We start from the raw sequence: 13,313 nt of genomic DNA, 5'->3' as shown, positions 1-13,313 counted from the left end.
ATGCTTTTACTATGTTAACAATTATGCTTTTATATTAAAATTGTATGTCGGTATAAAAATGTGACATCCGGAGAGCGGTTTCCACTAGCTTAAGGACTAAATCTACAATACATCTGTGGAGGGAAGGACTAAGCGAGCGCAGAGACGAGACGAGCAAGATCGCGATGAGTGCACCTGGATTTGGTCTACACCTTCTTGAGGAAGCTGCTGGGAGGTGTGGATAGTGGCATGATGGGCTCGTAGTTGCTGCAGCTGTCGTTGTCGCAGAAGGAGGTGAGCGAGGCCAGGGCATTCGCCGCAAGCGCCTCCACGCTGAACATGGTGGACAGATGGCCACTGCTCTCGAACTGATTGATGATCATGTTCACTTTGCTCTTGGCCTCGGCTTTCAGGCTGGGGGAGGAGGGACTGCTGTTCGACAAACTCAAGTCGCGTTCGCCTGGAAGTGCCCCATCATAGCCGTAGCCCTCCCCGAGATCCGGATCTGTCAGCAGATTCTCCTTCTCGCTCTGCTTGCACTTGGTATTGGCGGGCGCAGCGCTGGCCGTGCTCGCTGTCTTCTGTCCCGTGCTCTTATTGAGACGACTGAGAAACCAATTCCTCGCCAGCTTATCACAGTCCTTCCCGGGCGTGGACGTCATCTTCTGCGGACTCGTCTGTGCGGATGTCTGAGATTTGCGTTGCTTCTTCTGCTCCTTGTTGTTGGGGCTTTGAGCAGGACTCGTCAGCGACAGCGACAGCTGCTCCGAATCGCTGCTGTTACTTGCGCAGGAGTAGCTCTTCTTCACCGCTTTCTTCAGGCGCTCCGGACTGGGACCGCCTGGCGACAGCTGCGTAGACAGCTCACTGTGGACGGTCTTAACCTTGGCGTGGAAGTCCATGACCAGACTGCCGTGCAGACTGGACGGTTGTGGTTGTGGCTGTGTCTGCGCCTTGGTTCCGCCATCACTTAGTAGCACCATCGTTTCCACCTCCCCGACGGATGATGTCGCCTCCTGCAGCGGCTGCGGCGGACACTTTGGCACGTCATACTCAAAGCGCCTGGCCAGGGCGCTTGGACTGTGGGTCTTCTCAGGCAGTTTGGGTGGCGTCCCCGACAAATCCACGGTAAGGTTGTAAATGGGCGAAGGCTCTTCGTAAATGCAGTCCGTTGTTGTGGGCGTAGCTGAATAGTTTGTTCTCTTCGTGACTGGCGGTGTGGGCAGTTTGCGTGGAAGCGGGCTCTTCAGGGACTGGTGTACAGTGGTGGTGGCATCGCCACGTATGGCTGCCTCAATGGCGTGGATCCACTCTTTGGCATCGACCTCGTTGTTGGCCTGGTAAACGAACTTCTTGTTGGGATCGTCGGTTGTTATCTGGAAGCAAATGTCGCGCCGTTTCCCCTCGCCAAAGTGCTCGATCTCAATGGCGGAGCTTTTCAGGTAGAGACTGCTACTGGGCCGGCAGGCAGTCGGACCATCCGCATAGCACAGCATCCACTCGTTGAGGATGCCGCAGTAGCACTTTCTGGTCTGATCGAAGAACAAGCGCTTTGGTACGATCCGCTGAAGCTGTCCGTATTTGGTGGATCTCTGCAGAGACAGGTGTCCGGCGGGAAGGTCCGCGTATGGACAGTCAATGATCAGCTCGTGGGTGAAGGTTATGACCTTTTGTGCCTCCTCCTCGCCCTGGTCTTGGCCCTGACCCTGGCTCTGGCAGGTCTCATACAGCTGCTGTTCCTTATCATCCTTAGACGATGAACCTGGTCCTGGTTGGTTGGCGGAGAAGCGAAAAGTCTTGTCACTGTCCAAGGAGCCACTGCTGCTCAGATCGATATACTCCCGCGAAGCGGCCACTGCAATTAGGGGTAATTACTAATTACTGGAGGTTCCAGGCAAATAACTGGGCTCGTTCTTCACTCACGCGAGTTCTTGGACGACGATGGCGAGGACAACATCTCCAGATAGCAACTGGGACCGGTCTCCGCGCCCACTTTGCTATCGACACAGTCGCCCATTCCATTCCCATTCGACTTGATGCTTGGAGCTGGCACCTGGACGTCTGCGTCTGCATAGCCCGCCAGCAGCAGCTCGCAGCGCTCCAGCAGCTCCGCCGTCTGTTCGGCGGCCGTCATGTGGAAGAGATTCGAGGTGTTTTCGTACTCGGATGTCTCCAGCGAGGCACGAAAGTGGGCGCGCACATCTGCAACGAGACGAAAAGATCACCGCCATGAGTTCTAATGTTCGGTTGGGTTTGGTTCTTGCTCTGTTCTTGCTAAATATGGTGGCGGCCTATTAGCCATTAATTTCGAAACGCATCATTGGCCTTAATAGCCTGCCCTCCCCCTGCCAGCCGCAGTTGAGCAGTTGAGCAAGAGCCATCCCATTTCCATTCCCTCTGCGGAGGGCAATTAGCTGGCAGCAGTGTCTTTTGCAGTGACTCAGAGCAGAGCAGGAAGCGGACAGGCAATGCTTCAGTTAATTGCTCTGGGCTGGCTCTGGCCCAGTATCAGTGCCAGTAACAGCCGAGTACCAGCCCCAGTCCCAGCCCCAGCTCCAAGACTACACATGAATGACCTCATAAGCTCTCTCGCTCAAGAGTCAACTGCGAATTGACCGCGGCAATTAAAAATAATTTCACTGACCAAGAAAGTAAACTCTTCGTCGGCGTTTTTTATTTTGTTCTTCTCTCCGTCTCCTCCCTTGCTAAGCTAAGTTTTTCGTGGTTCATACACACATACAAACATATATAAATTATTTAACTGTAAACCGAAAAGTAAAGAAATTTGCAAGAAATCTTGTTAAAATTTGAACACGCAAGCTATGAATAAGTCTGTAATCGTAATACTTCTGTTTATGTGAATAAGCCACCAGCAACAGAGAGTGCTATGCTTGAAAACCGAACAAGAGATGCTCTTTCAACAAAACTAAATGGAATTTACAGATGTTAGTAGTAGTGAAGAGGCTATTCTTTCATCTTTTCTCGTCTCTCCTGAACTCTTAGTCTTGTCTTCGATGGGTAAGTGGAATTACCCAAGCATACTTTCATATGTATTCAAGGAAAGATTTCCATTTTATTTCGCTATATTGAATCCACAAAGAGTTCAGTTTATGCCTTCTGCAGTACCAAACTAAGATAAATTCGAAACTCTGAAGATTGCTCTCTTCGCTCCGCTCGAACTTTTTGATATGGTTCCTACACTATGACCTTCCTCTTGGCCAGTGCCAGTGGCAGAGTACAGAAACTTGTTAAAATATAGCCCAGAGACGGAGGCTTAAACAAGCGCTTTGAGCTTCGTTTATCCTCTTTTTATGGTATACCTTGCGGGCATACGGACTTGTATATATGTACATATATGTATATGCTTCGATGGAACAGCGGCCAAAACGACAGAGCCAAACGCCTTCGACAAAGTGTACACAGAAAACAAGAGCATGAGCCAGAACAAAAGCGTATTTAAAGTTGGCCCCATCCAACGCTGCTGCGGACTCGACGTCGTGGAATGAGTCAATAATACATTGGGTTATTATTAATGTTTATGTGTTGAAGTTTCAGTTGGATCGGATCTCGTCTGCTCTGCTCTGCTCTGTCTGTGGTGTGCGCCCCAGGCGGGCAGGCTCAAGGCACGAAGTTTTCTATAAAAGATTTTGTGTATGTAATTTTTGACTATGCAAAACGAACTAAGTTTTAATGATGAATCTGCCAGTAACTGCTTTTAATTTTGTTGTTCGGTTTGCTTTTGTAATGTGCTGAATATTCGGGTTTTTAGTTGAAGATAATTACACTTACCCAACAAAAACTGTTCCATTTCTGGCCGTTTAGTAGTTGCCATTGTATCCATTGTATATTTTTTTCTGTTTGTTTTTCAGTGTTAATTTGAAGCGCTTTGCGTTAATATGCGTTGAATGCTTGTTCTGTAGATCGTTTGATTTCTCGCTCGGGTTTTATTGTGGCTTCTCTGGCGGTTGTTTTTGGATTCGGATCTGTCATGTTCATCGAATGCACACAGTTTTGCCTTTTTGCCTTAGAAATTAACAGTTTGCTGTCAAAAGTAGATAACACATTTTATAAGATCACATGCACTGTTTATTGCGGGGTAAATGGTTGGAAATGGGGATCACAAAGGGGAACGGAACCCAGTAGTGGACTGCAGGGTAGCTACAGCACTAGGGACTGAGAGACACACGACACACACGCACTAGCAGAGACCGACTGAAGGTGTAGCTGGATGTTCTCCACCGCCTTCTCCGTTGAGGTTGAAACTCCCCCAGGGCGCCGACGAGCAACCCGCTGTGGTCCTTGACTGCATTGTCTGCTCTGGTTGGGATATTAATAGATGAACTATATACACTACGGGAGCCTCGGGAGCACCACTTGATTCTATCGTCTAACAGCTACGCGTCGAAACACAATACAATTTGTATTGCGCTTGAATCGTGTTTTTCTTTTTGTCATTTTTTATTTTTTGGTTGCACGCTTCGTTTGGCTGGAAACTCATGGAAAATCAGCGGCTGATGACGTTATGCTTTTCGTTTTTCTTCCCCACTATACTACACAGTACTGGGTACAGGGGATTGCGAGTATACAAAATTTCTACACTCGCTTGTGTACTGTATTTGTCATTAAACGTTATTACGAAATCTGTTTCGGGCGCCCAATGGCACTGTGAACTTCTCGGGGTGTAGCCAAGTGAATCTCTATATCTTCCTCTATCTCTACCTCCTCTGTCACTTGCGGTTTCCACTGTTTTGTGGCTATGAATTGAACATAGTTATATGTACATATGTATGTACATATGTATGTACATGTGTGCCACAAAGACACACACTTACAGAAGAGGCAGTGCCTGTGCCTTGGCCTGGGCCTCCACCTTCTACGGCCAAGCCTTTTGATTGTGACTCATCTGAATGGCGACGCGTGTCGTCGCCGGAAAGCAACAAAGAGCTTCGCCAGCGCCATGCAAATGAGTGCCAAGTGCTGTTGACCATCTCTCCCAGCACTTGCTGGGGGTACACGCTTTTACTTTTTAGTTTTAATACCACCATAAACGCAAATTGTAATATTATTTGCACTTGGCTGCCGTTAGTTGTTATTGTTGTACGGTGGCATCGCAATTTATCGCCGCCATAACATTTCTATTTTTTTATTGATTGAACACACATGTGAAACGAAACCCTAAACTTCTGTTTCTTCTGGCCAGAGCTTCTTTGAAATTGGTCAGGCTAGGCTATTGCTTTCCGACAAATATGTTTTCATAGAGGCTTTTCCGGCATGAAACGGGGAATGGCCTGTGCGCAGGCGTGTCAGTTGGTCTCGTCGTCGTCGTCTCTCTCTCTCTGCCTCCATAGATGTGTGTGCATTTCCGGTCATTTTCCAACGACGGCCTCTGACGGGTCGCCTTCCTGCAGCCCGGACCCACAAATTACGAAATGTATCCACGCACAGAATTTAGTTTTGCATCCGGTTTTCAGTTCTTTTGGACTTTTAAGCACACGATTACACTTTGCGCTTGTTTGCACTGAGAACGTTGACACCTTTTCTTTTCCGTCCTCTGTTTCTGTTGCTGTTTCTGCACTCGCCTAAGAACGATCGGCAGCCATTTCCCCGCTCTGAGTAGAGAACCAAGCGCGGCTTGTTCGGTGCGCGAGAATCAACTGACGGCCGCCGCTCCACTGGGCTGTTGTCTGCTCGCAGTGGGAGCAGAAGCAGAGGAGCCGAGTGCCCGAGCGTCGTGGAGCCCAATCGGGTCTGTCTGTGAGAGAGAGAGTGTGTGTGTTTTCGCAAATCATTTTATTACGTTTCGTTTCGTTTTTGGGGAAACGCTGGAGACACAGCTGGAAAGCCGGCCGGCACGTTATTAGAGGCAAAAGCTTAGTTTAGGCCAGTCCTAGTGCGACGCCAACAACTACCTACCCTACCCAAAATATCTGTTTTGCAGAGCTCGCCTTTGATATAATATTTTAGTGCCCATCATGACCAAAACGGTGCGAGCAAAAAACAGGCTCCTCCATGCCAAAACCAACATAAATAACCAGAAATCTTCTAATGTGCGCATCCAACAAGAAAGCGGTAGCAGGCAGATGTTGTTGCCGCAGCTGCTGCTGCTTCTTCTGCGACCAAGAAATCCGAGAGCCTTTAGAGAAGCAGGGAAGCCAATCTGCGGCTGTCTGTGCGTGTGCTTTTTGTGCATTCGGCGGCAGATAAAGATTTGTGGCGGAGCCGCGTCTGTCGCCTTTTTTGGAAGCACCATGAAGGACGTGGACGAGGAGACATGCTATAGCAAACAACTCAATTTTAATTAAATGTTGCCCTCCGAGAAATAAATTAAATATGCTGGCCCTGTTCGCTGCGCAATACCTTGGCAACCTTGAGTGTGGACGTCTGGACGGGAGTGGCAGCAGCAACAGCAGCAATGTTGCTCCAACTGCAGTAATGATAACTCCATTGCAGTTGCGTGACTCGACCCAGGCCGGCCTGGATAACAGGTTCCCACATCGGCTTATTTTTATCAAGTGGCCAGCCAGCAAGTCGCTCGCTCTCTCGCTCTGGTTCAATAATGGGGCCGGCTGTGGCAACCATCGATTCGATCTCTGCCCGTTCAGCACCACAAAGACTCGACTCTGATTCATGCCCCAATGGGTTTAGTATTGTGCTAATGCTTAATTATGTGCAATAACAAGTATTTTCATTCAACTAAACAACAATCTTGTGTACTTAAGTCCATTGGCAAGCGCTTTTCGCTTTTGCTTGGCACGCTACTTGAGGAACGCTTGCAGGCGGTTCTGCTGCGACTTGCTCGCGTCTTTAAACGCGTGCGACTTCAGCTGAGCAGCCAGCTGCAGCAGCGCGTTTTGTTTCTGCGTCTTTGATTGCGTCTTCGTCCCATTGCCAGAGCATGGTGCCGACTGCGCTGCTTTCGTTTTGTTCTTCTGCTTCGGAGTTTTGTGTTTGGCAGCGGCAGGATGGGTAGATTTCGTGAGGCGTGCTGGAGTTGTGGGTGCCTTTGCCTTTTCCTGCTGTGGAATCTTCTGGCCTGCTTTAATATCTTTATTCAAGACCCTCTTATTGTTTCCTTTTTGTTGGTTTGTGGCTGCAGTCTCCTGAAGTGCCGTCGGCGTTGTGCTTGCTATTGTTTCATCGTTGGCTTTATCCCGTTTCTTCCCCTTCCGCTTTTCCAGTGACAGCATTGTCTTGTGCTGACAAACGGCACAGTCCACAACCTGAAAATGCATTTAGTTTTAGAGAGAGTTCTATAAAAACGAAGTTTCTGCCACTCACAATGTTGCTGGCCATGTGCTTCCTCAGCCACTTGGCCCTGTTCCTTGCCCCAGTGCTCAGCAAGCCTTTCTGTTGACTCGCCTTGGCCATTTCCAGCTTTGCGACGAGTCTTTTTCTTTTGGCAGTGTCCGCCAGGCGCTGGGGCTGCAGGTGGAGCTGGTAGTTGCCATCGGTCCACTGGTTTCCACAGCGGGCGCATATTCGTGCCGCTCCGAAGCTGTCTTCGGGGAGTTGCACGTTGTGTCTGGCGAATTTTCGACAGGTTGTACTGCAAAAGATGAAGATTGGATTTTGGGTCCCAAAGGATATCTGCATATGCCACTCACATGTAATGGGATTTTAGCAGCCGTTCGACGTGCGATTGTGCTTCCAGTTTGTGTGCGCAGTTCCACACAAAGTCTACTGTCTTTTGCTCGGCCATGTTCCAATAGTTTCCTACAAGAATAACATGATTTTAAATAAATACAAAATTGCACGCTCAAAACAAACTGTAGTGCGACCGTTTACGGTATTTTAAATACTTCGCGGTATTTTTACGGTATATCGGTATATAATGGTATATTTTGTCAATTTCATCAATCTATTAAATTTCATTTTCAACGTTATATAGAAATCTAATAAAAGCAATTATTTAAATTAAGCCAATCAAGTAGAAAATCGATTCATCAATCGTATTAAACTGTCTGGGCATGGCTAAGTATTCTATGTAGCTAGTAATATTCCACGGAATATCAAAAACGAGGAATATGTAAACTTCGTCAGTCTATTTACGGTATATTTTTCAAGTGAGACCGCATATTTTGGTATTTTTCTGAGGGTCGGACCGTATATTTCCTACCGCCGAAAAAAAAGCGACGCGCATAATTTCGAACAACAACGGGCGGTACAGAAAACAAGAAAAAAAACACAGCGACGCAGACAGCAAAAAAATTGTGTAGTGCCAGTAGAAAAAACAATATTTGAAGTGCGCGCAATAAATATTCGCATTCATAGCATCATTTGCAGCGGCATCAGCATCGGCAGCAACAAAAATGGACCCCTTCACTCAGGTACAACGTTTTGGCCCCGCACACAGTGAAGCCCTTTGTCTAACTGCATTTGCATTTGTGTTGCAATTTTCCAGCAAATGCTTGAAAAGGCGGAACAGCGCAGTCGCGCGCTCGGCATCAGCAACGCCAGCAAATTTCCTTTAACCGAGTGCAGCGTAGCATCATCTTCGGTGGCTCAAAATTTGGAACCCACGAAGCCCATGCCCAACAGGAGTCACTCGCCAGCAGGTCACAGTATCAGCAGCAGCAGTAGCAGCAGCGGCGGCGGCAAAGTTGTGATCCTGGACAAGGCAATGTTGGAGGCATCGCCAACCAAGCCGCTGCGTCACTATGCGGCCATCAACAAAGAAAACATGGAAATGGGCATCGAGATTAACATAACATCAGCCCAGGCAATTGGGGTAAGTTTTCTACTCAGTCCTCATTTCCCCGTGTTCACTCCCGTGCCCTAGTCTTTGTCTCGGTGCTATTTGTTTTGGTGGTGTCCTTTGTCATTGAGTTTCCTCATTGTGCTTCGCTGTTTCACACATATGTATGTACATTCCACTAGGTCCAAGTTGAAATTCAAGAGCAAGAGGTGACGGATGACGAGGAGACGCCTGGCGATGCTGTGGATAATCCCGTCCAGGCGATCAATCAGCCGCTGGCAAGATTGCGGGACACCTCGAGGAGTCAATTGAAGCGAATGGGTGACTTGTACTCCAATACTGCCGACCTGTCCTCTCCCATCCATCGTACGGAGGCGCAGTTCCATGCAGGTGACGATGACGACGGCTCAAGTCGACGGTGTCCTCGTCAGGGCAAACAGCGATTAGGTAAGCTGGCTGCACTGGCCGACACCATTAACCAGTGGGAAGACGACACAGCGCATCACGATGTGCACAGACCAATTGAAGCAGTGGCAATACCTCCACCCAAACCTGAGTTGCCCAGCCGGCGGGGAGAGAAAGGACCTGCCCCGCAACCGCCTAAGCGAGACGAGGGCGACGAAGGCGGGAAAACAAAGCAATTGAAATGGGATCCCAAGGTACTGAGCTCATTGGAGGCCCAAGGTTTTCAACGCCGTGATTCGTCCACCATTAAACATACATATGATTATGCCAAACAGGGAGAGGCGGCACCCAATGCAACTGACACTGCCAAGCCGCCAGTTCCGGGAAAGTCGACGGCGGTCAGCAAGGTGGCCAGGACTTTTGGGCCCACCTCTTCAGCGGCGGTATCCACGAAAATAGCTTCTGTATCTGGTACAAGCGTCAAGTCTGGCTTAGTATCCGGGCGAGCAGCCATCTTTGAAAACAAAGCGGGCGCTGGAGGACAGATGCAAGGAGGACACCGCTTCCAAAAAGATCCGTGCGAGCTGTCACTTAAGGAGCGTATGAAGCTTTTCGAGACCGGCAACAATAAGGCCATACTGCCGAAGGCTCCAATAGCATCTGCAGCCAGCATTAGTCAGATCAGACAAGAGGAGTCGAAAGGTGAGTGCGTCTTCGGTGGTATATTAAGCCTAACTCCCATTGCTGCTTTTCCTGATCCCATAGCCCATGTTGCTGCTGTGCATCCTGTCACAGCGGCTGCTGTCTCCTCTACTGTGAGCGCTGGGGCGGCTCACAAGCCCAAGCCTGAGAATAAGTTGCGCGATAAGGTGGCTGCCCTTGTGGCCAATGCCCAGTCCAGTGCGGAGAGCCGCATTAAGGATATTGATCGCCAGCGTCAGGAAGACATGCAAATCATCGCAAATCGCTTCAACAAACAGAAGGAACTCTTTGTTCCACAGCCAGCGGCAAGAGCGACTCCAGCGCCAGCGCCCGCATCAGTACCGGTGACAGTATACAAGGCGGTACGGCCCATGCCGCCGCCGCCACCGCCGCCCATGTCTGGGCTCTCACCTGCCATCGCCACCAGCAAGAGGCGCTCACGTAAGCACCGATTAATGGTACATGAACATTGTAGCTGACACTATTGTAATTTCAGCTGGGGATGCGCCAATTATCGACGAGGAGTCAAAACGCGCTCGCAAATCAAATTCAGAGCGCCTTTATCCTGCCCTATCTGACCTCGACTCGAGTGGAGAAAACTGCTGTGCGACGGTAACAGCCACAGCCACCGACGACAGCGACCAACAGGAGCAAGACGAAACTGAAAGGTGCGCTGACAAATGCTACTCCTGCTTGCTTTTCTTTCTCTGCATTGAATAACCATCTTACCTTTTGACTGATCTACTGATGTAGCACGAGCCCTCACATAGCTTTAATTCCCCCTAGACAAGGCCAACAATAAAAATTTTGCTTAACTAACCGTTTATCTTTGATTCGTGCAGTTGCATGGATGAGTCGGAGGACCAGTCGCAGACTGAGGACAGCAGCACCGGCATGTGCAATGGCAGCCTTGGTCGCGAGATTATGAACGCAGTGCAGCGCAATGAGGCGGAGATACAGCAGCAAGGCAAGAAGGTGAGTTCAGGTAGAAAACTCTGGGATCAGAGGGAGGTCGCAACTAATCTAATTGTTCTTTGCAGACTGTGCGCTATGCAGATCAGGATTTCTACTACAACCACGAGGGTCAGGACAGTTCGGTTAATTCGTCGCAGGTATCGGCGGGCATTGACGACTATCTGGATGAGGCTCTGGTCGAAGACTGTGGCAGCACTCAGGATGATGACAGCGATGGCGCGGACGAGCACAACTCCAGCCACCTATCGCTGGGCGTAAGTTTTCTCTGTTTCCTCTTTTGTTCCACCTACTTATAATCCGTTTTTACAGAGCAAGGGTACGACTGCCTCAAATAGCTTCTCCTTCCGAAAAAACCCGACTTCAACGAGCTGCCTGCCTGTTGACGAGCATCAGGAGATCATGGACGTGCAGACGCCGCTTCTGAGCGGGGCCCAGCCCGTCAGGTCGGAGCTGAGCGTAAACCAGGACAACGACAATCTGGTCACCCTCGTCCACACAGTGAGCTTCTATCGCCGCCAGCAGAGTGCAAATGTGCGTTACCTACCCCTACCCTCCGCTTCAGCGTGTCGCTAATATTTTACTCTTTTACAGAGCTCAAGCTCTACACCGGTGCGCAAGATATGTCGCGAACAGCAGGTGATGCGATCGGCTTTGGCTGGCGACTGCCACGCCAAGCACAAGCTGGAATACGACTCACCTCAGCATGGCGAGATGGCGGAGGCCGGTGCCGGAGCCAGCAAGGATGACCACACCGATGATGATGACGAGGAGCTGCAGAATGCGCGCGACTCCAATGATGCCACCCAGGCGCAGGACAAGATCAAGAAGTTACTGAGCGAGGTCTGCAAGCAGCAGCAAGTTATTGGCCAGGCCAGTCAGGCCTTGAATCTGTGCGCAGCTACCGTGGAGTTCTCCGGCTCCACAGAGTCCGTAGAGGGAGAGCGGTATCTGTTGCTGGCAAGTGAGTTCCGCGTAAACGTTTTTCACATTTATATCCGTAACTAAATTCCGACATTCTTACAGCTCATCGTCGACAGTCCTGTTTGGATGAGGTACAGCGTCTGCGTGTGGAAAACAGCGTACGACCGGTGGGTGGACCAAAAGAAAAGGGTCTGTTGACTGTCAAGGACATTACCATTCCGTTGCGGCATGAGTATTTGCGCAAAATGGCCTCGGGCAGCATCAATGGCCATCATCTCGTTTGTCTTCTCAAGTACAACGAACACGTGCTGGCCACCAAGACTGTGCCGACCATGCCCGGACTGGTGTCCGTTAAGTTTCCCGATGTTCTCCAGCTGAACAATGTCTATGCAGACTTTCGGGTTAGTTTAAAGCATATTTTTTGGGGATTGAGCGCCTTTAATTGAAGGTTTCCCTTGCAGATCACACTTGAAATCTATGGAATGCTGGCCCAACGGGATCAGTTGCCACACGACCTTAAGTACCACATAAACCTGAACAAGAAGGGCGGCGTAAAGACGCCAAAGAAAAAGGGAGGCGAGAATCGCTTAGTCATGCCACCAGTACAGAGTCCGGCCGGCCCGCATGTAGTGCGAACGCCTCAATTGGTGCAATACGGGTTCGCCATTTTCTCGCTGCGAGAGATACAGCGCACCAGCTGGACGCTAACCCAAGTGCTAGGCGTCAGCCCTCTGGAGGGCGTCGTCCACATGAAGGTCAACTGTGAGCTGTCCGTGAGCGTGGAGTACAAGGGATTCCTCACCATGTTCGAGGACATATCCGGTTTTGGTGCCTGGCATCGTCGCTGGTGCTATCTCAATGGCTCTGTACTCAACTTCTGGAAGTACCCCGACGATGAGAAGAAGAAGACTCCCATGGGCAGCATCGATTTGAATGCGTGCAGCTCACAGAAAGTCACCACCGCGCCGCGCGACATCTGCGCCCGCCTCAACACCATGCTGCTCGAGTGCGAACGCCCGGCCAAGGACACGGATCAAGAGTCGCTGATAATAGTGCCCAACGGACGCACCACCACAGTCCGCCACCTCCTCTCCGCCGATACCAAGGAGGAGCGTGAAGAGTGGTCCGCTTACTTCAACAAGGCTCTGACTCTGCTGCGGGCCTGGGGGCCCACCCACTGATGGGACTAACTAACCGCTAACATTTTTGCAATTGCTGTCACCCGTGACCCATGACCCCTGACCCCAGATCCTGACAGGGGGGGGCTCTTTAAAGTTTTCTCTTTTTAAGTTTTTTAATGTTCTAATTTGCATTGCGTTTGGCTTTTTTTGTTTTTGTCGTTTCTTTGTTCAGTATTTAAAAATTCTTCGTATTCTACTGGCACATGTTTGTGTTCGAGTTAGATATGTATAAAGTATTGTTTAAATACCTTTTATATGTACGACTAGATCATGTTGAACTTATGTATATTGCCTTTAGGATGTGTCTCAAAATATATATGTAAATCCCAGTAAAATCGCTGTTACACACTGATAACTTTATTGGATACTTTTAATATACACATACACATAATAACTCTTGGCTATGAAGTTGTGGGTACTTGTGTCGCATTAGCCCTGTGTTAACTATCTCTTAG

The 13,313-nt window shown here is 49.4% G+C and overlaps 3 protein-coding genes across 5 annotated transcripts; 1 reads left to right on the top strand and 2 right to left on the bottom strand.

Annotated features, from left to right (window-relative positions):
• Positions 1-10: 10 nt before the first annotated feature.
• blow (blown fuse) lies at positions 11-5,672 on the bottom strand. Of its 2 annotated transcripts, none has more exons than XM_001361353.5 (4): positions 5,423-5,672; positions 3,769-4,021; positions 1,903-2,181; positions 11-1,834 (listed from the first exon to the last, which is right to left on the bottom strand). In XM_001361353.5, the coding sequence occupies exons 2-4, from the start codon at positions 3,818-3,820 to the stop codon at positions 186-188; spliced, it is 1,980 nt and encodes a 659-aa protein (XP_001361390.4). In that variant the 5' UTR covers positions 3,821-4,021; positions 5,423-5,672; the 3' UTR covers positions 11-185. The 2 variants fall into 2 exon arrangements, with proteins under 2 accessions (XP_001361390.4, XP_004444347.3); XM_004444290.3 differs by having other exon boundaries at positions 5,514-5,672.
• A 926-nt stretch (positions 5,673-6,598) lies between these two features.
• LOC4804904 (uncharacterized) lies at positions 6,599-7,779 on the bottom strand. The gene is made up of 3 exons (XM_001361352.4): positions 7,584-7,779; positions 7,258-7,525; positions 6,599-7,199 (listed from the first exon to the last, which is right to left on the bottom strand). Exons 1-3 carry the CDS (start codon positions 7,676-7,678, stop codon positions 6,735-6,737), a joined length of 828 nt encoding a protein of 275 aa, XP_001361389.2. The 5' UTR covers positions 7,679-7,779; the 3' UTR covers positions 6,599-6,734.
• A 346-nt stretch (positions 7,780-8,125) lies between these two features.
• scra (anillin, actin binding protein) lies at positions 8,126-13,210 on the top strand. 2 transcript variants are annotated; one of them, XM_001361351.4, is made up of 12 exons: positions 8,126-8,306; positions 8,381-8,707; positions 8,857-9,333; positions 9,415-9,781; positions 9,845-10,222; positions 10,278-10,449; positions 10,624-10,756; positions 10,822-11,010; positions 11,066-11,287; positions 11,348-11,717; positions 11,780-12,078; positions 12,139-13,210. In XM_001361351.4, the coding sequence occupies exons 1-12, from the start codon at positions 8,289-8,291 to the stop codon at positions 12,856-12,858; spliced, it is 3,672 nt and encodes a 1,223-aa protein (XP_001361388.3). In that variant the 5' UTR covers positions 8,126-8,288; the 3' UTR covers positions 12,859-13,210. The 2 variants fall into 2 exon arrangements, with proteins under 2 accessions (XP_001361388.3, XP_004444345.2); XM_004444288.3 differs by having other exon boundaries at positions 8,857-9,781.
• The last annotated feature ends 103 nt before the right edge of the window (positions 13,211-13,313 follow it).

The sequence above is a fragment of the Drosophila pseudoobscura genome, chromosome 3 (assembly GCF_009870125.1).
Source record: "Drosophila pseudoobscura strain MV-25-SWS-2005 chromosome 3, UCI_Dpse_MV25, whole genome shotgun sequence".
NCBI classification, from domain to species: Eukaryota; Metazoa; Arthropoda; class Insecta; order Diptera; family Drosophilidae; genus Drosophila; species Drosophila pseudoobscura.
This window is presented reverse-complemented; position numbering and strand designations above follow the sequence as displayed.